At 41.0% G+C, this 23,206-nt stretch overlaps 1 protein-coding gene across 1 annotated transcript in view; it reads left to right on the forward strand.

Moving 5' to 3' along the window:
* LOC146554038 (vertebrate ancient opsin-like) overlaps window positions 1-23,206 on the forward strand; it is a 75,895-nt gene that overhangs the window by 32,206 nt on the left and 20,483 nt on the right. Inside the window, exon 3 of the mRNA XM_085253794.1 lies at window positions 22,766-22,999. Within this exon, the coding sequence (XP_085109920.1) occupies window positions 22,766-22,999 (234 nt within the window). The remainder of the gene's footprint in view (window positions 1-22,765; window positions 23,000-23,206) is intronic.

Here is a 23,206-nt window from a genome sequence, read left to right on the forward strand (position 1 = left end):
AATTATTTTGTGAGGAGTCACTGTGGAGGCTCTCTACAAATAACGCTGTAACTTGATTTTACTGTTACCATGTTAGAAGTTGCCTTACGGCTCAGGCCGTGTCCAGATCAGTTAAACATAGCAGGCTTGGAGCAGACGCCAACTAACCGCTGTAGCAGTGTCCATGCTCACATACCCGAGTACCAGCAGCTCAAAACAAGAGTCAGTAGCTGAACAAGCTGTATGGCACAGGCAGAGAAGATCTGACAAGGTTTTCATGGGAGCAACCCACACACTCAACTCTCCTACTCAACCCACAAACACATTTTCCTTACAAATGTGAACCATCTAAGTGGAAATAAAGAGGCTTTCCAAAAGCATAAAATGTAATACCAAGAAGCATTGTTACAACAAAGACATAATGCACCAAACTCAAATTACCCGCTATAATACAAAGACTAACTATACTGTGTATTTTTTCTCCTTTCGGAAAACGAATTTCACTCAAAACATGAGTGAAGGGAGGTGGAGAACTTCAAAGAAAGAAAAAGTGAACCAGATTATGTACGTAGAAAGGTTTGGACTGTTAGACAAGTCTATTTAGGAACCTGAGCCTTCAGGAACACAACAATGTGAGCTCACACTGATGTGTTTTAAAGAGAAACGTAGAAGCTTTGACATGCAGAGTGAGATGAAACTTCCAAATTATTATCTTTATATTCAACCATCGAGTAACTGAAAACTTCATGCACACTTAAACTGATCCTAAGCTGCAACCATATAAAGAGAATAAGTGCATTTCTTTAGTGATTTTTCCTGACCTGCTACCCAGCTGGTACTGTGCTTCAGCATTTGGCTACATCTTTTTAAAAATTTGTTCCTCCTCTCTACCAACTTTCTATTGACAGGTACAATTGGACAGGTTGTTATGTGTGCATTGATGTTTGTCTTTGGGGTGCACACCTGCATGTTATGGACCCGATAGATGCTGTGGTGAGAGCATACAGTCTTTAAGTGAGTGTGACAGAGTTGCACCTGATGCATTTATTATGAGCCCTTCGTCAGCTCATTACGCATTTTATATTATAAATGACTCAACTTATGAAAGGCTGTCCACATTTTTTGCACTCATTGCAAGTTTGACCACATGACTGCCTCTGACCCATGATACATGTGACAGAAGAAGGATTGCTGCAATATGTGGGGTCAGGTTTGCAATAAACAGGGCATCAAACATACTAATGGAGCCTAAAAACACAGAAAACCTTTCTAGCCCTAAGCTCTGTAGTGTTGCACTGTCTAATTGCTTTTCCCTCCACTATAACAAATTGAATATTCATGTAGCTCATTAATTTTCAGTTTTATGTCCCCCTGATGTATTAAACTGGAGCCTTACTGGGGCAATCTATAATTTTCATACTAAATGTGTTTAAAATCATACAGAGAGAAATCTTTCTGGCAAGGTGTTGGTGTGTGAGTGCACGTGTGTGCACGTGCTAGTTTTAGGCAGTTTCAGGACACACTGAGAGATGAGCTGTTAGCTCCCTGCTGGTAACTGATGAAACACAAGGACATAACACAGCCATTCTCTTTGACTATGACTGTATTTGTGTACACGTTAGTGAGCATGTCTGAGGGAGTAACACATAAAATTGCTTTCCATGGGGAACACTATTTGTTTAAAGGCTTTTTCCTGTCTTTTTAAAACTTAGGTCTGAGCCTTTTTTAAAGGGCCTGTGGCAAATGACCTGGAAAAAAAAGAAAGAAGAAATCGTAAGTTTATACAGCATCATATTTGGCCTAGTTCTAAACTGCAGTGATTAAGTATGTAGTCAAACCCTTTAGCATAGCAGACTGCTTCAGGTTTGACGGGATACTATTGTAGTTTTTAACTAATGCCTTATATACTCATTCAGATAGTCAAACTACTCCCTAGACCACAATTAAAATTTCCAGTTGGAATAACAAAACTGTTTCTTTTTATATATCTCGTGAAACAAACCAAATCTGCCAATTTTCTGTGTAACACATAATAGAAAAACTGTTCATTTGCTGTGAAAAACTTAACTTTAGAACTACTGTGATGGTGATGGCCACAAACTATGTAAAAACAATTAAGGTTTTTAGTCAAATTACTTACAATTTTCCTGCTGGAGGAACCCCAGATCATCTGGCTTCATCCTATGATGCTAATTCTAATCTTTAATTAAAGACGCTGTGCAATTGAACTATATAAATTGTGATGATAATATTCATTTTATGGACTACAGGTCAAGACATCTGCTTTAATTTTGGATTTTGTCTGTAGTACAAAGCAAAATTGCAGTAAATCCCCATCAGCATCCCTTATTGGTTCAAAAACTCATTGAAAGAGTCCAAAAAAAATTGGATAAGTAACCTTTTACTGTTTGAATATTATTGCCTTGATGCAGAAAACACATTATGTTTATTGCATAAATAAAGGGTGCGACGGCTGAAGTGAACTGGACTTCTTTAAAGATGTCTCTTTGAAACTTCAAACTTCCTGTTATGGCAAGGTGCTGATGTGCATCTATAATATGTGACACTGGGAAAATGTGTCTGGATATAGATGTAACAAACTATTTCAGGCCCACACTAGTGAAGCCAGCCATGTCTATCACATGGTAGATTGTTGCCTTTCATTGTTATTCATTCATTTCATGCCACGGTTTGGTTTAGCCATTGCCAACAGCGATTGTTTGCCATCCTTCCAAATGTGGTTGCAAAGTTCTGAGTGAAGCAGTTTTAAACCTGTCTTTTTGTCAGTTACCGCTACACTTGGGAGTCAATTTGATTGAGCCAGCAAGCTATCGACACACAGACAGACCCATCAAATGAGTTGGGATAAAACACTCGGTCTTTCACAATGCCTGTCACAAATAAAAGCCTTCAAGCGTCCAATTTAGTTCATTGAAGTGACAATTTCCCTGTAGACTTCCACCTTAAATCCAGTTCATTTTTTTCCTTTCTTCAATTTACAATGAGTTCTAAGCTAAAGATTTCAGGAGCTGGATTTAAGGCATTTTTAATGTCAAAAATGTAATTTGTGTTTGGCATGGAAGGCATGTGCATGAACTGCTATAAATGTGTCTTTGAAACCTTCCTCACTCCCAGCAGATATGAATCATTTCGTTTTCTGTAGCTAGTGAGCTCTATAAAGACTTTTGACATCAAGGAAGCATCAGTCACTCAATTCCCCCCCCACCTCCTCAATTTAAAGTCCATTTGGAGCTGCAGGAAACAGGACATGAGGCAGGATCTCCAGAAATTACCAAAAGCAATCTAACAGTGAGAAAAGCCCTTTAGGTATACAATTCAACAACTCAATTCTACATCTCTGGTACAGTGCTCCGCTCTCCTTTTGGTTCTCAGAGTGTTATTACTCTGAATGAAAATGAATGGCCTCCACTTCAGCATACGCACGCATGCAGCTCCCATCCATTTACCACATCTGAATTTCTGCAGCAGCCAGACAGAACGTCATCTTCAATGCGATTCTGATTTCTACGCTTAAAAAGTTGTTTGTCCGACAAAGCGGCTGGCGATGCTCGTTCCCCTACGCTCGACAGATTTACTCGACTCCCCCCGATTCAATTCAAGCTACAATCAGTCTTTTTTGCACGACCGTACAGACACCTAGATGTGACGGCTGAGGGGGGTGCGGGTGGAGGGATGAGAAAAGGCAGCAGCGAGTGTTTGTAAAGTGACTCAGTGGAGCGTTAGGGATTCTTGCTGAGAGAGACCCTTTGATGGGGCGACAGGCGGGCGCAGTGTTTGGCAGACAAGGAAACTGGTGGTGTACAGGACTAATACAGCAGACACAAATCCTGCGATCAATCATGTTTAGCAGCCAACAACTGTGTTGGCAGAACACCCGGGCAGACTCAGGAGCTGAAATGCTGAGGCAAAACAAGCCATTTGAAAGTGCTGCGCCTATGTCTTTTCCCCTCCTGGGTTTTGTCTACGTGTGTATATCTGTGTTTGTGTGTGCGTACAGTTTGGTATCTGCGACCAGGTGTGTGTTTAAATATAAAACTATATTTCAGATAGATCTGCTTTATATTTTTGTTTTCAAATGCTGGAACATCTTTGTGAAGTTCTTGAGGTTATATTTGCAGAGTACATACACGGATGATTCTGAGTGTATATTTTTGTACGTTATGTATGTACATCTGAGTGAGTGTAGAAGCCACACACACACACATGCACAGAAAAAAAAGAAATTGTCAGCATAAGACTGGAGTTATGCACAGAGAGGGGAAATGGCTGCAGGAACCATTTCCCCTCTCTCGCCAACATCAAGCATTTGCTTTAAGAAGAGAAATGTCTCATACGATCACTGATGTGTTTTCATGTGACTCTCAGCATTAGTTGCACGTCTTGTTTCAGTCACTGCTCTTTCCCTCCCCCCCCTCTGGCACATTGGGGATATGATGGAAGGGCGAAAAAGTGTGATTAGATTGGTGAGGATGTATCTTTCTGAAGTGTTCATGTTCTGGTGCCAGAATTTTGACTTTGCTTTGATATCCTGGTGCAGTTTTAACTGTCAGAATCCCGCCAACGGGGGCTGAACACAAGTCATACGAGGGAATTTTCCTAACAAGTACCGACAAGATTTAACTGTTTAATGTGTAGATTTTCAATATAACGATGGTGTCTGAACCCGGTGAGCCACTTTTATTACATTTGCAATCCCAGTTGGCCCTGATCATCCAGAAGTTGAGAGTTTTGGTAGTTACACGTGATACGCTTGCGTTTAATAAATGATACGATTGAAAGCTACGAGTAGTGATGTGCGATACCACTGATTTCCTTTCCGATCCGATACCAAGTAATATTCAGGGTGGTATCGACGATACTGATCCGATACCGATACTTTGTACAAAACGGATTTTATTTATTGTATCTCAAATTATAGCGTCATAATGATTACAGGACATCAGAATACCTTCTTCTTATCACTTAATAATGCAGAGTTCATCATATAGAAATAAAAAAACTAAAGTTGTGTGCCATTTGAACACCTTGCCTGCCTGGAGGACTAAAGGACTCCGTGAGAGACTCTCACCCTAGCAGCACCTGTCCCTCTCCTCCTCTTCAGTTCGCCTCAACATACGCTCGTCATATTTTGTGATAAGATTTACTCTGAGGTGTTTGACAAGGTTAGTGATGTTGCCACAACCATACATGCCAACCCTCCCGATTTTTCCGGGAGAATCCCACCTTTCTCCAGATTTTCCACCCGGACAACAAAGTTGAAAAACCATATCGCAGAATTCATAGCGCGGCCCAGCCAATTCCAGTTTCCAACAATGACGGCAGCGACTTAGTTTTAATATCACTCTTATTTCTCTTTCTGGGTCGCAAAAAAACTTTTAACATATTTTCAGGTGAGAATGTAGCTGTGTAAACTTCAAATATCTGAGCCGACCGACACATCGTCTTCAAACCCCCGCGGTCTTTCACCACTCGGGTTAAACATGATGTACAAGTCACTTTGATAACTTAAAAATGTTCTTTTTTGGCTTTTTCAGTGTTTTATTTGTTCGTGAGTAAATCGGTTTGGCTGAGATTAAAGTTATTAGATTAGATTAAATTAAATTAAACTTTATTATTCCCTCGGGAGGGTTCCTCCGGGGTTTTCACACAGCCGAATAAACATCAAACAGAAAACTGATTAAACAGAAGAGTTTACGTCAGTGTCCGGTTATATTTTAGACAGCAGGAGCAGACGGCAGAGTTTCACTCCACCGAGGGAGCTCGTGACGTACTACCCGGCTTTCTTTAGACCGCGAAGGCCGGTCCTCAGGTGGAAGCAGCCTCTGAATTTGGACACCCCCGCTGTTTCCGGGCCGGCCAATAATAACGGTGACATTTAACGTATTTTATCCGATAAATAAACCCTGTAAAATATATTTATCCGCCCAAACAGCCCTTTTGAATGTCTCCCTAATTCTGAGGTCTCAAGGTTGGCAAGTATGGCCACAACACCTCACTTTTTTTGCCACATTTATTGCAAACCACGGCTCAGCTGTTTGTGGAGGTAAAATACATCCGCACAATTACGCTCAGCCATTGTTGTGAGTGCGCACGCCAAGGGGCTGCGAGACATTTATACAGCCGTATTTCGCACATGACTATGAAAGGCGGAAGAGGAAGTAGTTCCTTTGAATGTAGGCAATCCGAATGTTATAGTTTCTTTCCACTGTGTTCCTGTTAATGATAAACTACAAATTTACTCTAAATTACTAAAATATCGATATTTTAATGTGAGAATCGATTCTAGAACATAAATGATTGGTATCGGAGGAATCGATATTTCAGGATCGATCCGCACATCACTAGCTACGAGGAATCGCTGTGTTTGTGAGGTGAGCTGTGGCATTAGGGGTTCAAATTGCAACTCATTAAATGAACAGAAGAGGAACCCCTGCAACAAGCACGCATGTCTCCACATAACTGCACTGACACTCAAAAGTCGCGACATCAGTTTTTGACTTGCACCATTTCTTTTTTTTTTTTTTCTAGAGTGGCTATTTTACAGACTTGAGAGTGTGAAAAAATGGTTTCTTTGAAAGACAGTAGGAGATGTGGTTGTAAAGCACTTCAGAAAATTGCTTCTAATCTTTCCTTCCTGGCTGAGGAGGTGTAGCTTCGCAAAGCTGTTCCAGCTCAACTCTCTCCTGAGTTTTCTTCCAGGTGTTGACAGTGCGTTCTGGGGTGCATTCAGGCATGTTAGACACTAATTATTTTGAGCAATCTGGCTTAGGTCTCAGTTTCCCAGAGGGTCTCTGAGGGTGTGCGCACTCAGAGAAGGGTCAGGGAGGGTTATTTGCGCCTGCGTGACAGCCACGTCTCTAAAGGTTGAGCACATGTTTGCGTAATCAGCGACTCAAACATGGTGCGGCCACAAATTTTTCTCTGGCTTGGTAGATCTGGCAAAGCTCTACCAACATTACCTGCTGTTTATAATTGCACAATGCCAGCCCATAATGAGGACAGAAAGACGAGGGCAGCGGAGGGAAGCCTCATCAACGGCAGCACTTTAGTCTCTGCTAATTTGGCTTTAAAATTGGACTCACAGGAGGAGAACTCAGCTATAAATCTACCTGCATGCAGCTACGCCTTCTATCTCTTCATTTCAACCCCTCTGAGAAATTCACTGCTTTCTCATTTCTCCCTTCTGAACCCATCCACCCCCGGCCACAACCACCATACGTTTACCTCTCAAACAACCTCTCTCCAAGTTATCTCGCTCTATCCTCTTCGCCTCTTCTTCCTCTGCCTGTTTTCACCCCGATGTCTTGCTCACACTGCTTGCTTTCCATTGCTGCACCGCTTCCAATCTCCCAAGCTAATAGCTAGTGTCTGCTGCTGATTCTGCTGTGCTGGCGGGTGTGAAGGAAAGCAGCAGCAGCTGGGGAAGGCACAGGTGGTATAGTGGCTGTCTAGGGCCTCCCATGGCTTCAGAAGCCAGTCTGCCAACCACCTCCATCCGTGTGATCAAGTTAGCCAGCCAGAAGACTCCAAATTAACTGATTATGTGGATTAATTAAGAACATTTAGGGTATGCAAGTACTGTTGCATGTGTAGGGCGACAGAGGAGTTGGAAGCATCTGGTATAAGCGTGGGGAAATTCTCGGTCACCAGAAGTCATTATGAACAAGATTTTATTCTCTACTGGTAACTCTGTTAGTTAGGACACAATTGTAAATAGCAGTGAATGGAGAGAAAGAGAGAGACGAGGAATATCTGAACACAAGAAGTTGTGAGAAACAAAATTAAAGCGGAGAGCTGATAAGAAGCGTTAAATGCAATGACTCTTCTGTTCTTGTGTTGATTTATTTCTGCCTTCCTTGAGCACTGCGCCAAGATGATTATCAGATTCTCTCCTCCGTCCACCTGCAGACCAGTTTTATGTTTGTTTGGGACGTGCTGGAGGTGACTTACCCTAACGCCAGGGGCACACCGTCTCACCTGGCATCAGTCTTAACCTATACATGACCACCAAACTCCCAGTGTTTTAGCAATAAACCAGCGCAGCTGGTTAATTAAGAAAGCAACTGTAATCTCAGAGTCATCTTGGCTCATTTGTCTATTTGATTACAGTGCTGTAAAAAAAGCAGCTAATCCCATCAGTATAAGGCACAGAAATACACAAATGGCTGCCGTGCTTGAAGTTGCACGCTCCTTATTACATGCAAGCCCATAATTTTCAGAGTTTTTCATGCATGCTTTGAAATAACCTGCTGTTTGTTTTCCTTTTGCCACATGCCTCCAAATCGGGATTATCTGGTGCTGAAACCTGAAAAATTCATTTCTAAACCATGACAGGATATCGTGACAGAAATACAGATTTGGAAGTTAATTTGGCACAATGCGGGACTTTGTTGTCAAACTTCTGAATGCAGCTTTTTTGCTTTATTTTACTCTGAAGAAAATGTGCGCAATATAGCAGAGCTGACAGTCAGAAAACAAAGTGGGAGTTCTGAACGCTTCAGATGTGTGCACAGCACAGAAAGAAGCTCCAGTGTTTAAATGTTTGAAGTGTAAAATAAGATGTGTGAGGTGGAATCAGTGACAGCAGCTGATATATAATCAGTGAAAGGAGTTTAACTAATGGCTAAACCAATCAAGTGTCAAAGATGAGTGTAAAGTCTGACTCGGAAACAGAGTCATGAAAGAACGACATTGTGCAGACTTTTTATTTTATCTATAGAAGACAATATTTGAGTTTTAGATAAGATGTTTTTCTTTTAAATTAAAATATTTAATCTAATGACCTAACCTTTCCTCGTGTCAAGTTCAAGTGCTAATTTGTGGCCCAGTCTGCACAGCAACGGAAATATCCTATTGAGTCAACATGTCCTGGAAAATAAACGAATTTGCCTTGATTGAAAAAAAAAAAATACAATTATTTGGGAATAAAAATAAATGTGTGCTACTTGGGCACTGCTGAATGAAGCAAGAACAGAGGATAAATTTCCGCTTGTAAAGCATCCAAAGCTTTTAATATCTCCACATCAAGTTGTGCGTGCAGTGTATAAACTATACCGAAATAAGCAAACAACAAGTTGTGAAATATTCTCCTTGAAAACTAGCACTAAAAAATGGATAGGATGGAGTGTACCGAGCTTTTCCCCTCCAGACTCTTCCATCACCACTGACAGTACTATAATGACTCCTGTCTGAGCCCTGCAGGAGTCCTGACTTGCTTCTAGACAAGGAACTGTCATACAAAGCCCACATAGCAGCGGCAACTGGAGCATGGGGCTGTCTCTCCCCAAAATCCATCAAATCTCCTCCATCTCTCCTCATCCCAGCTCTGCCCAGCTCTTTACTGAAACTTTAATCATCCTCCACCTTGACCACTGCAACACCTACTGGAGCCACGCTGCCGAAATATTGGTTTGAAATGAAAATCATCCCCAAGTTTTCCAAGCTCTGTATGTTCTACTACTTTCACCTTGAAATAGTAGAATATTAGACTAGTAGATGTTCATCCCCTCCAGCTTTATCAGGACAGCTTGATTTCAGAGTTGTCCCAAATATTTGATACCTTTGACGACATCCACCTCAAGGCTTAATCTGCCTCTGATATTATTTTTAAAGTGACACAGAAACTCTGGTCTATCGCTTATAATGCTCCAAATTTTAAATTGGCTGATTTTAATTGCACTGTAAAAAGTACTAGGTCTAGGCGATGTCTGCGATTCTCCAATCATAGATACATACACATATGTGACACCTTTTTCCTGTGTATGGATCTCAGCTGAGAGGAGGGAGACGAAGACGGAAAAAGAAGGTCGATGTCCTGAAGTGAGGACATGTCTTCTGCCCTTCAGCAATGTTTTAAGTGCTCTTCTTGTCAGTGTTTCAGCAGAACTCTGCTGATAACGAATGATACAACATCTTCCACACGAGTCTTTGTATGTTAAAAGGGAGTTTTTCCTTCCCACTGATGCAAAAGTGCTTGCTCATAGGGGGTCATATGATTGTTGGATTTTTCTCTGTATGTATTATTGTGGGGTCTACCGTACAATATGAAGTGCTTTTGGAGACTTTTGTTGTGATTTGGTGCTGTATAAATAAAACTGAAGTGAACTGAATTGAAAGTTGTGATAGCACACCTTTTTTAAAGAAGTAAACAACAACTTACCAAACACATTAAAGCTATGTTAATATAAACGTGCCTGAATAACAATGAAAAAAAATATTATTGAAAAAAATCAAGGTTGGCATGATGGCATCGTGGGTAACACTGTAACCTCACTGGGTTCAAAACCATCAGCTGACTGAGGCCTTTCAGTCATTTTGCATATTCTCCCTGTACCTGTGTAGACTCTCTCTCTGGGTACTCTGAATTTCTTTCTATCTGCTTTTCTGCCTCTCTGTGTTAGCCTTGTGATAGACTAGCAGCCTGTCAGGTTATACCTCACCATGGGGTACCTTGTACTGTATGGCAGCTGGGATAGGATTCAACCACCCCCTTACTCCGAATTGGAGTTCGGAGTAAGGGGGTGGTTGAGTTTAATTGGAGTTTAATTGTAGTCGTGAGTGATATAAAAGCCCCCCCACCCCCCAAAAACCCCCACAAGAGTCTAGGTCATACCAGCATCTGTGGCCAGGAACTGAAAAACTATGGAGAGCAGCTGTGTGATATCTTAAAGTATATTTTTGCACAATCCCTTAAGCTGCAGAGGGTCCCCGAGGTCTGGAAACATTCCATTATTGTCCCGAATGTCAAAAGTAATCTCCTAAGTTGTTAAACAAGTTCAGGCCCTTAGCTTTGACATCCATCCATCAATTCATCCATTCATCTCATCCACTTATCCAGCTGGGGTTGCTGGAGCCTATCCCAGCTGGCATTTTTGGGTGAGAGCTGGGTATAGGGTCAATACATACCATCGCCGGGCTCACAGAGACAGACAACCATTCACACCCACATGCATGCCTACAGCAGACCTATCAGAATCAGAATACTTTATTGATCCCTAGGGGAAATTATTTTTCGTTACAGCGCTCCATTATAAACAAACATGAACAAAGACAGACAATACACTAACTAAGAATAGCATAATATATACATGCATATATATACATAAAAGTCACTTCTTAATAAATAGCTGAAAACCTAGAATCACATGCTAACATGACATTCACGTCTTTGGACTGGAAGACTAACTGGAACGCTGAGAAAACCCACACAAGCACAAGGAGAACATGGCAAGTCCACACAAATAATTCGCTGCTCCACACAAATAAACATCTTGCTAACCACTGCACCAACTCCAGCTTTGATTTCTTTTGGCTATAAAACCATCCCTTTAATGCTTTTGCTGGAACAGCTAGAACTGTTACAGTTTGCATCTTGAGGGCCACAAACCTTATTCCAGATTCTTACTTATTGATTTTTCTTCAGCGCTCAATACCACCCCAGTCATTGCTGCTCACAGAGAGCCTCAATTATTGCTTTGAACTTGGTTTTGATCTTACCTTAATTGGGTGGATAACTGACTTTTTAACCACTTTTTAACCAGCAGGTTAGAGAGTGTGCGACTTAATGGTGTTCTCTACTTACCCACTGGTTGCCCTCAAGGTTGCTGTGTCTCCCCTGGTTATTACATCAGCACAAATCAGTGTTGCAGCAACCACCATGACAGAGCCATTAGAGAGTTTGCAGAAGATTTGATTTGGTTGTTGTGTCAGAAACAAAAGATCTGATCAATCATTTCAGAAAGTTGCCACCAAATTACTTTTAATGGGGTTTAAAACATTTTTTTTACCTCTTATATTTTAGATCTACAATTTTTTGTTTTGAGTTTTGAATCCTGTATTGATGATACCTCTGAATTGTCACATTTCTTTCTGTGGAAGATTCATCTTCGACTCCCTCTCGCAGAAGTTTTAATCATTTGGTTAGGAAACTTAAATATGTGTCATACCTGGACATTAAAAAGGCCTGTAAGATCTCAGTGAGGACTCAGGCAAACACTTGATCATTTCTTATTTGAGCTAACCCTAAGCTACACTACAGGGAGCTCGAGCTTTTGACCTCAGGTCACCCATTTAAGGTGCTCGTAAGGAGGACTAAAATTTTCTGTCTTTCTGATCTTGAGTTACACTCTTAAAAGCAGTTCACAAGGTTATTATCGTTAACAAAAACTAACGAAATAACGAAAACTAGAAGTGAAAAAACATTTTCGTTAACAGAAATAAAAATAAAAACAAAAAAAGGAAAACTAAATAAAACTGTAATGAGTGTTCACAAAACTAACTAAAATTAACTGAATTTATAGCAAAAATGTGTTTAGTTTTCGTAGATGTGTGTGTGTCATACAATAGTCAAGGGTGAAAATGAAGTTTAGTTTCCAGATTTTTTTCTTGCTGTCTCATTATGCCAGCAGGTGGTCAGTACGTTAGTCGAGTCGTCTGTGTTGCTGATCTGTCCACGCGCAGAATCATGTCAGGAAAAGTCGGGAGAAAGCACCAGAGTCCAATTTGGGATTACTTTGAATATGACTCTGTTTTGGATAAAGCAAGTGTCTTGTAGTGGAAAGAGACAAATTATGAGGGACATTTCTAAAGGGAAAAAAATCCCACAAACCTTAAAGTGCACTTGAAAAGCTCACACAAGAAGGCTAACCTAGCTTACCTTGAGAAGGGAGCACACTCAACCCTCATCCCCAGAAAACAGAAGCTAACCCCAGGCAAGGCAGCGTGATGCATCCCGAGACAACAGGACGGGGATATCTACATAACTGTGTGAGTCAATTGCCTTCAAAAAGTTTATCAATTCACTTGAACCAAAATTACGAACACCCGGTGCTGCAAGAGTTAATAGTCTCATTGGGACCAAGATATACATTTTGTAGTTTCCTGGAATCAATGGTTGTTCATCTGCCTTTATTTATTTATTTAAAGAACCCATAGGTGGGAATGTGAGTTGTCTGTCTCTGCGTGTTAGCCCTGCGACAGACAGGCGACCTGTCCAGGGTGCAGGGTATGGTAGCTGGAATAGCAACATACCCAAGGATAAGCAGAAGAGCATGACTGATATGATGAAACTGGGATTTTGCTACACTTAATTATTGCAAACACAACTAAAACTATAACTGAAACTAATCAAAACTAAACTGAAACAAAGGATTTTGAAAAACAAAAAACTAAACTAAACTAGCAAACAATTGGTAAAAACTAATTAAAACTGATATAAAATTGAAAATCTGAAGTCAAAACTAAATAAAAATAAAAACTAATGAAAATTGCAAAACTATTAAAACCCTGGCAGTTCACATCCTGGCTACCTGGTTAACTTTCACTATGCTGACACATTGGCATATTTGTACTTGGTATTGATTTCCATTTTCCTTCATTAGCTTGGTGATTTATTGTTGTTGTCTCTTTGGACTGAATGTCGTTATGACGATCACTGCCGCTAAACAATAGAAATATGCCTGAACCTTACAAAGGCTAATGATTCGTGCTGCTGTGACACAACCTGGTCATCACTCCTCTTGCTTTGGAATGATCGCTACACTGAGCAGAAGAAAGAAGGTTATTTTTCTATGAAAGTACATCGTGTTCAGTATGTGTTCACTTGTTTTTGTGTTTTTGCCCAGTGGTTTATAATCACATGAGAAGGAACAGGTTCTACCATTCACTCATTTGAAGATCTTTTTGTGAACATGATGTGTGAATGGCTAAATGAGAGTAAAGCATTAACTGTCATATATCAGAAGTAACAATGTATTCAGCGTGTCTTCCTCACTTCGCACACCGTCTTCATCTTTTTGCATGTGGCACATTGATATTAGAATAGATCTCTTTGCCTACTGATGTCAGTGTGACCCAAAAGAGCGAATATCTTCCGCCACAGAAAAACAGAACATAGCTGAGACTGAAAACAGGTTCTAATGTCAACTAGGGCTGCCACAAACGATTATTTTGATAGTCGACTAGTCACCGATTATTTTTGCGATTAGTCGACTAATCAGATCATGCATCCATTGGACGTAAAACGTACAGCTTATTGCACCAGCATGCATCTGCTCTTATAGAACTATCATTAGCTTACAGCTTTAAGTGTTTAAGGTATGTGCTAACTAAAAATAAAGACAAGATGATAGTTTGTTAAATTTTAATGAAATTTTCAGATTGTTTCGGTGAAGTTTTCCTTGCTATCTAAAATATAACGGGACACCGGAGTATATTCTCCAGCATCTAACACTTCTGATAATCAGTTGTCTGCTTGACGTTTATTCAGCTGTGTAAAAACTATAACTTTTATCTCAGCCAAACCGATTTACTCAGGAACAAATAAAATACTAAAAAAAAAAGCCAACAATAACATTTTGAAGTTATCTAAGTGACTTATATATGTTTAACCTGAGTAGCGAAAGACAGCGGTGGGTTTGAAAACGATTTTCCGAGAGTTCACGGGTTCTAGTGAGCCTTGCCCCCGGCTAGCTATCGAGCTAGAGGGTAACAGACGTCTCCGAAAACGTCAGAGCGCTTTTGAAAATATGTGGTGTCTTGATAAACTGAGCAGATATTTGAGGTTTACACGGTTACATTCTCGCCTGAAAATATGTTAAAAGTTTATTTTGTGACCCAGAAAGAATAATAAGAGCAATATTAAAACTAACTAGCTGCCGCCATTGTTGGAAACTGAGCAGGGCTGCGCTATGAATTCTGAGACACAGCTTCTTCTTCTTCAGGGTTTAACCGTCATGTCATCCTTTAACGGCAGCTGGCATCCTTGTACATGCAGTGCTGCCATCTTCTGTTTCAATCCGTTATTACACTCTTAAATACTACTACTTATTCCTGCGTCTTTTGTGATCTTACAAAGCTTCAAAGGACGCGTCGACTATTAAATCAGTCGTCGACGATTTTGATAGTCGATGTAATCGTGACTAGTCGACTAATCGTGGCAGCCCTAATGTCTACTTAGTTACTTAATTGACAAAATCTGTTCAGCAGAATGCACACATATGAATACATATGTAGAGGCAGGTAGGTATAATAAAGTTAACTCCACAAAACAGGTATTCTCTATTGTGCATACTGCCATATTTACGTATATGTATTCTAATATAAGTAACCGCAAATAGTAAACTCAAGTAGTAAGCAATGGAAGATAAAAAAAATAGCTTCTTTTTCTTTCTTTTTTTTTTAAAAAAATTGCATGAAAGCACAGTAACATCTTGGTTAAAAGTAAAGCTTTTGTGTATAATGCCACTGTTAGGAATGGGATTTGTGTTTGTTTGTAAATGTTATCCAAACATGGTACAATACAAACACTTTTTCCTAACATACTACATATCGTGCTGCTTTTTCATTGTCGGCAGCTTAACTGGCAGTGCACTGTTGTTTTCTTATTCTTAACAGTCTGTCTGAATCCATCTTCTAGGTGTGAATTTCTGAGTTTGTTGACTTTGGCCTTTTTATATTCAGTAGTTTGCATGCACACAACAGCTTCTTCTGCTGCTGAGCCCAGCTACAGCGATGCCAACACTTCTAATAATTTAGCATGTTTGTCTTCTCTGATCAAAAACCTTTCGCTCTCTGAGAATTCAACAGAAAGAATTCAACAAGGACATCCCTGATTTTTGGCACACAATACACTGGGCTTCAAAGCCTCAGTGCTAATCATAACACAGATTTACTTTAGAAGATATTCGGTCATACAGCATCAATAGAGAGCACATGCAAGAAGTGAATCAAAATTTGGCAGATGAGTGAAAAGCTCTGATTAGAATGAAATGACTGTGTAAACAGCATTGTTGACTAAACAAAGGGCTTCAGATTGGGATGACTACACAAAAGGCCACATCTTAATATTTCTGTATTATCATATTATCATTTATATTGATGAGCTTAAGAAAGTTCCTCAACTGACCCAACAAATTACCATGTGTAGCTTACCAACATAGCCAGTATGAGCGTCGTCTAATCTGATCTAATCTTAGAAAAATTATCTCGAGTCTTTTCTTTTCTTTTCTTTTTAAATTTTGCTGTAAATTTGCTGCTGTGCTTGGGATCATTGTCCTGTTGTATGACCCAATTTCCTAAGAGAGAAGAGTTCAATTTCCTAAGGCAGACAGACCTTCGTAATTTGTCTACACACATAGTTTGAGATGTTCGAAATTTGTTCACAAAGTATGAACAAATTCAAACATGACAATATGGATGAATCACTCGTTTGTGCAGTGAATGTTCATATGCACAGTTTATGTGCAGCTTTGTAAAGAAGAGGTCTATTGTTCCAGAAGTCTTTGTTCAGACACAATTTCCCTTCTGAACTTTTTAAGACAGAAAAGACTTCCTCCTCGTAACCTTTCCAAACAAGCCATACTTCATACTTAAACACTCTTTATCTAATTGTACTGTCATGAAATTTACCATTTAACATCCAAACTGAGGCCTGTAGATTCTGAAACGTAGCTCTTGCAGTTTCACAGTTCTGATCTCCTTGGAAGACGGGCAGCTGTCCTGAATATTGCCCACTTGTGAATAATCTTTCCCACTGCAGAGTTTCTTCAAATTGTTTGGAAATGGCCTTTCCTGGAGCAATCTCTTCTCAGAGATCATTGTTGATGTATTTCCTTCTTGGCATTGTGTCAACACACACCTGAATCCCCCAGACCAGTAAACTGACAAAACCTCTGCTTTCACGGAGGTGCTCACACTTGCTGATGATCAGTTCATCAAGAGCATTTGATTTTCAGCACCTGGCTGCTACCTACCCTCTTAATTCTTATAGAAACATTTCAGACATTGCGTCGACATTTTGTTCGTTTTTGTTAAATAAATACAAATATCACGTGTTGATCACTTGGAGTTATATCTGTCTAATTTTAAATCCTGCTGAGGATCAGATCAGCATTGTTTATTATATCCTGATATGTGAAACCTGAGTATAATAATTCACGAGTGTTTTTTGATCTGTAACCTCTGTGTGAGGTCTGATTAACTGATTAACTACTGCTCTCATTGGTTATAGGTATTGGTCAATCACATCTGATTCACTGTTCACACTGAATGCAAATAACAGTACTCGTTGACTCTATAGATGCTTTAAATAGTATCCACTCAAATGTTACACTTTGGCTTCATAATTGTATCCTGAGATGTCCTGTGTTTGTTGTATTTGAGTTTTAAGTTGATAAGTTAAAAAAAAAAAAGGCATAAGGGAAATCATTTGTGCTAAAGTTTTTTTTTTTCTTTTTACAAAAATTATTTACAGATGATGAAAGCAAAAAGTTGTTTCATGCGCCCTGCTGTTCCTTTTAGTTAGAAATCTAGCATTAAAATCACAGCTCACTGGCCAGATGATTTATGTGAATAAGCGACAGCCGCCAGGGACGCAAAAGGAGACAGCGCTCCTTCTGCCGTCACAGGGGAAAATTAGCCATGGGATATTTAATTAAGTTGACAAAGGCTGTAAAGATATTCTATCTGGACAAGAATATCTCTCGTTTCTTTCCCACCTGTCTAACTATATGCTGTTAAATATCAATACCATACTGGACCGTTGCCATTAATCTACAGCTCTATTTCCAACTGTCATGATGCTGAGCGAAAAGGAGAGAAGCAAATGTTCTTGTTTCACTGACTGCCTTCTTATATCAACATCATGTTGTCCTTTGTCAGAATCATCTATTATTTTTGAGGCTCGTTATAAAGCTTGTACTTATCAACAATTTGACAAAAGGCTGTAACATTTGGGCCGTCACATGGACTCAAAATATAAATATTAATTCCACTGCTTTGGGGATCGCTGTTTAGCATATGAAACAGTTCTCTGTTGGGGCAGTCAATTTGTCAGTCAGCTTCTTTCAAAAGCCACTCAGCCTTTGATTGCAATCATTCAACACTTACTCTTCATTTCCTCAATTTGCCTGTGATCTCTGGCATTTCATTTATTTAATCAGAGCCAAGACTGAAGCTATTAGCCACCTATTCTGCAGCGCTGACAAAGTGGGAGCAGAGTGAAACTACAAGTAAAGCTGAAAAAATGTCCAGGGACCTTAAAAATACACAAGACAAGACAGTAAAAATGCAAAAATGTGTGTGTTCAAGTAAGCAATGTGGCAAAATATGACCTATAACCTTTCCAAATCAAAACTACACAAGCAACAGTTTGACTCTAATGTAAGCACAGTAGTATAAAACAGGTGTGAACGGGTGTGCCTAATAAAATGAACAAGTTTATCATATAACAAGCAGGTTTAAGGCATAAATAAATTATAAATATAAAGTAAATAGAGAGTACTTTGTTTGCAAAGGAAGACTTCAGAACAAAACCATGATAGCTTCTTGTGGCTTAAGTATAATGGGCGTTATTACACTCAAAAAGCAACACAAATACAGACAATGTTATTAAATGATATCAACTGCAAGGCATCAGCTCCAAATCCCAACCAGTCTGTGAGCGTATACAGGCTTCAGGCGTACATGTCTGGGTGTGCTTGTATGCAAGAACAAAGGGAGAGAGAAATGAGCAGCCACAGACCGTCAGAAGTGGGAATGAAACAGTGCAGGTGTAAGTGGACGGGGTTTTAGAGCTAAGTGGAAAAGTTTGGATTCCTGTGAGACTGTTTTTTTATCTCCTTTCAACAAGAGTCAAAATACCAAAGCAGCGATCCATGACTTGTTAGTAAAAGGAAAGATAGACAAGCATACCAAATCTGATGTGAAACCACTTCACAGCGAGAAGAAAAGAAAACACTCAAAAGTTTGATTTAGACGCTAAATCGTTAATCAAAATTGCATTGAAGATACAATATTGAAAATCTAATAGCACAAAGTACTAATGCTCTTTTTCTCTATATGCCATGTCTTTGTTAGTTTTCACTTGATCAGGCTTTGAAAATACTATACTAAGCACTGATAAAAGTAATTAAAAGTACAGGTGTGGCAGTTTGGCAGTTTTGTAAGTAACAAAATAATTAGAAATACCCCAAATTAAAAGCTAATGTTCAACTCTATTTTTAATATATAGCGTCCTGTTTGTTTAAAAGAAAATCAGCCACACAGTGTTTTCCATCATCTTGCAGACCACAACTGTTCAAATCGGCTAGCGACTGGTGCCATATTGAACAGCAGCATTGACGTCTGTCTGCTGCAATAAAAATGCAAAACTTGTTTTCCCTTCTTTTTTTTTCTTTTTTTTTCTTTTTGGCCTGTCCCGTTTGGCTCTTTTGCCATCAGAATTGTTGTCTAAAGGCAAAGAAAGATGCCCAACGGATTTACTTTACCAAATTGACCATCCCAGCCTTGCCATAATGGTCCATTTGATTCACCTTTTATTGTTTATTTTATTTTCACTTACTGAATATGGGACAGACTTGACTGGGGGAAAGAAGGGGAGAAAGAAAGAGGGAAAGAGAAACAGCTGAGAAGAGGGACGGGGGAGAAGGGCAAAAACCAAAAACCAACAGAACGGGCAGAGAAAAAAAAATGCATATATCAATCACCTGGATCACCTGCTGAGAAAGAAAAAAGAAAACAAGCAGAAGAGAACAAGAGTAATAGAATAAACAACATCACAATGATATATGGGAATATGACAGTAAATACTAAATGTTAAACATTATTGTGCAGCACATAAGATCAACAGAACAGTGTGCTTTGAGGTAGGAGCCAAAAAGGGTGTAGTTTGTGGGTGTGATCACCCGTGTGTACACCTATGAGCATGGACGCATTTGTTTTTTGTTTTTTAAAAGGTTCCTTCATGTAATGATCTGCTAGAGGGTGTGGGGGGGCCACAGCCCCGTCCTCCAGGGCATGAAGCAGGTATGGAGGAGATCAAAACTCCAGACATCCAGAGGCCCCCAGAACACAAGAGACCAAGGAAGACCAACAGAGGGGCAGCCACGCCACTGTCCCAGAAAGAGCTGAGGAGAGTCCCAGATGAGGGCTCACTCAGCAGCCGCGGAGCAGAAACCAGGGGGAGTTGCAGTGACGCGCCCGTGAGCTCCGCCGGCAGCCAGCCGCGCCTGAGTGACCAAGCCCCAGGCCGAGAGGCCGGGGGCACCCCACCTCCGAAGTGGCCGGAGCAAGCCCCAGGCGGCCGCCAAGGAGTGAGCCGGTGTGTACCTGGACGCCCATCCCCGGACACAAAGAACCACCAACGCACCGATGTCTGAGGGAGTCCGCCACTGGCAGGGGAAGTGGTGGTAGGGGGAGATAGGCCTCCAAACCTTGGAGGGCCTAAGATGTCCCCAGAGAGGTGGCGTCTGATACCCAACCTGACATATAGACACAGACATACAGGCACACACAGACACAAACATCCATTCCCACCCTCATGCTCTCATATGCACTTACTCCACACTCAACCAACGTGGAGACAGACATAAAGAGACGCTGTACACACGATCACACTCCCCAAGCGTACTCTAAGCCCCGGGTCTAGGTACCCTTGCCCCTGGAGGGGGGGAACTGCCCCCAGACCCAGGTGGTGTTACCCTTTTCCCTGCGGTGGGGGGAGGCAGACCGCCCCGACTCCGCAGCAGCAGGGAGGCCCCACACTCCAGACCGCAGTCGGACGGCCAACTCCTCCTCCTAGCCCCCCCGCTCCAGCAGGTCGCAGAGAATGGGGGTGAGAGAAGACTCCAAACCTCCCTCCACCCGCTCATTGTAGTGTTGATGCATGTGTGTTCTAAGGTGCATTTAAAACCCAGGAGGGCATGGAGCTACCTGCCAGAGAGCAGCAGGTAAGCGCATGGTCCCTCCTGCTGGCCCTCAATGTCTACGTGTATTTAACATTGAGAGGTGGGCAACGACGCCAGGGGTGGGGTGTACACCCTGATGGTACTTTGGATTCCGTGTATCGTGCCCACCCCCAAGATCCTATATGTATGTGTAATGAGAGTGTGAGTAATGTGAATGTCTAAGTTGTGGGATAAAATTGAGGCAGAGGCAGCCAGAAGGGGACAGGGGGGGGGGGGGGGTGGCCTCCTCTGCACCCTGGTGACATACCCCTACTCCAAGGTCCTGCATGTGTGGGTGGTTGTGGTGGAGCGGGAAGAGGGAGGCAGCTGGAGATGGGGAGGGAAGGAAGGGAGGGGCAAGTGACCCCTCCCTGGGGCCAGCTCGTTTGTTTTCCAGCTTGTTTTCCCTTCTTAAAACTATCGCCCCATTGTTTCACGAATTACAAAGCCTTTCTTTCAGGGAAATTGTGTTTTCGATGAAGACGGTCCAAACAGGCTTGTGTGAACACAGTTCCCCTTTGCACATTTGCAGCCGTCTCGTGGGGGTAAAGGTAACGAGACTGTCAGTCACTGGCTTGGCTTGATTAGATGTATAAGCACACCTGTCTGGTGAAAGCATACTGTACTTCTATACTGATGTGTATATATGAATACAAATGGCATATGAGCGGCGGCCCAGGGAGTCCACGAGACTGTGAGTTGACAGCCTGCCTGAATAATGCTAATCATGCTTCGCCATATTGTTTAAACCCTCACAGCATACATAAACATGTTCAGGCCGTACACCAAGAATAAAACACTGAGAATCAGCAGCAATGAAATTCATAGTAAAATAATATAGCTGCAAATCTGGAGTGAGGGTTAAAGGATATTAGAGTGATCAGACGTCACAATGGCGACGATGACTGATCACTGGGGTCAGGAAGTTTTGAATGTTCACATCATCTTTTTCTTTTCACTAGTGTGTGTATGTGTGTAAAAACAAAAAAACAAAAAAAAAATCCCAACACTGCTGGAGTCTTTCTTAAAAGAGGCTCCCTGTCAGAGTGCGTCTCCGCCGCCATGAAACTGAGTGACAGCAGCAGACATGTGGCCATCGGGTAGCAAAACAAATCTCGACAGTTTGGGTTTGGGGAGCACGAAGATGCTTGTCAAGTGCGTGCATGTCCGTGCGGGAGGATGCATTATACTTGCTAGATTCAACCTGATACTTTGATATTTTAACAAACAAAAAACTTCAGTTTATTCAAACTTGATTCTTCTTTGTATTTCATTTATTTATTTTTATAATTTTCAGTTAATGTCTCACCAATGAACTTTCTGAAATCTGAGAAATATGCAAGATTTCTATCAAAGACTTTCATCAGGTCATAAAGATGTAGTCGTAAATGTAGTCAACACTTTCATTTATCTTTGCACAGAAATTACTAATTAACTCAAAGTTATCTGTCAGTTTTAGTAGTGTTTACATATTACAATTTGACATTTTTGGGACATGTGCTGATTGACCTTTTGCAGAAACTCAGACTATCCCCAGGATACAAACCAAGGCAGTCCAAAGAAAAAACAGAATATGCCTCCCGGAACTTCTTATGCTCACTTATAAGAATGATGCACTTGGTTTATTATTAAGCAGACAACTGTGCAGCTCCCAGCAAAGGGACTCTCTGCTACATAAGTTCAGTTAAACTTATCTCAGGGACTGCTGGCTATAATTATATTAACAAAGAGGCCTAAGAATAGTACTGACCTTCTAATTTAACTCTACGTAAAGACACTGGTAAGTTAATTTTCCCAAAATGTCAATCAATTGCTTTAACTTGCTGAGTGTAATGTTATTACAGATGGGAATGTAGGCTTATGTTACAAAAATGAAACCCAGAAGTAGATGTATTGACTATATAGTGAGCATTTTATCCCCCAGAATCCTCCTCTTCCAACAGCAAAAGGAGGGAAAATGTCCGACCACAATGTCTCATCACAGGAAATCGCCGGCTTATTAAGGTCTTTCTTTTCCACGTCTTTTCTCCCATTGTCTCCAGGTAAGCGGGATCAATGCGTCGATGAGCAGGAAACGTGAGCAGCGCGTGCTATTCATGGTGGTGATTATGGTGATGTGCTACCTAATATGCTGGCTGCCTTATGGCATCATGGCCCTACTGGCCACCTTCGGCCCACCGGGCCTGGTCACACCGGAGGCGAGCATCATCCCCTCAGTCCTTGCCAAAACGAGCACGGTCATCAACCCAGTCATCTACGTCTTCATGAATAAACAGGTAAGAGGAGGGAGGGCTGAGGCTGGGGTCAGTACCTTTTTCTATTTCGCTGTCAAAAAGTGGCAGCCGGAGGTCTTCCTGCCCACTGAGGCGAATGATTATTTCAAGGTGGATTAAAATAATAGAAATTACTCCTTGTTTTCTATTCCTGTCAGGTGAGTCAGTGGCTTCTTGACACTGAATAAACTAAATTATATACTTGTGTGT

This window comes from Mchenga conophoros, linkage group LG18, assembly GCF_057382185.1.
Source record: "Mchenga conophoros isolate Kocher_MC1m ecotype Shallow Benthic linkage group LG18, M_conophoros_male_GT1.1, whole genome shotgun sequence".
NCBI lineage: Eukaryota > Metazoa > Chordata > Actinopteri > Cichliformes > Cichlidae > Mchenga > Mchenga conophoros.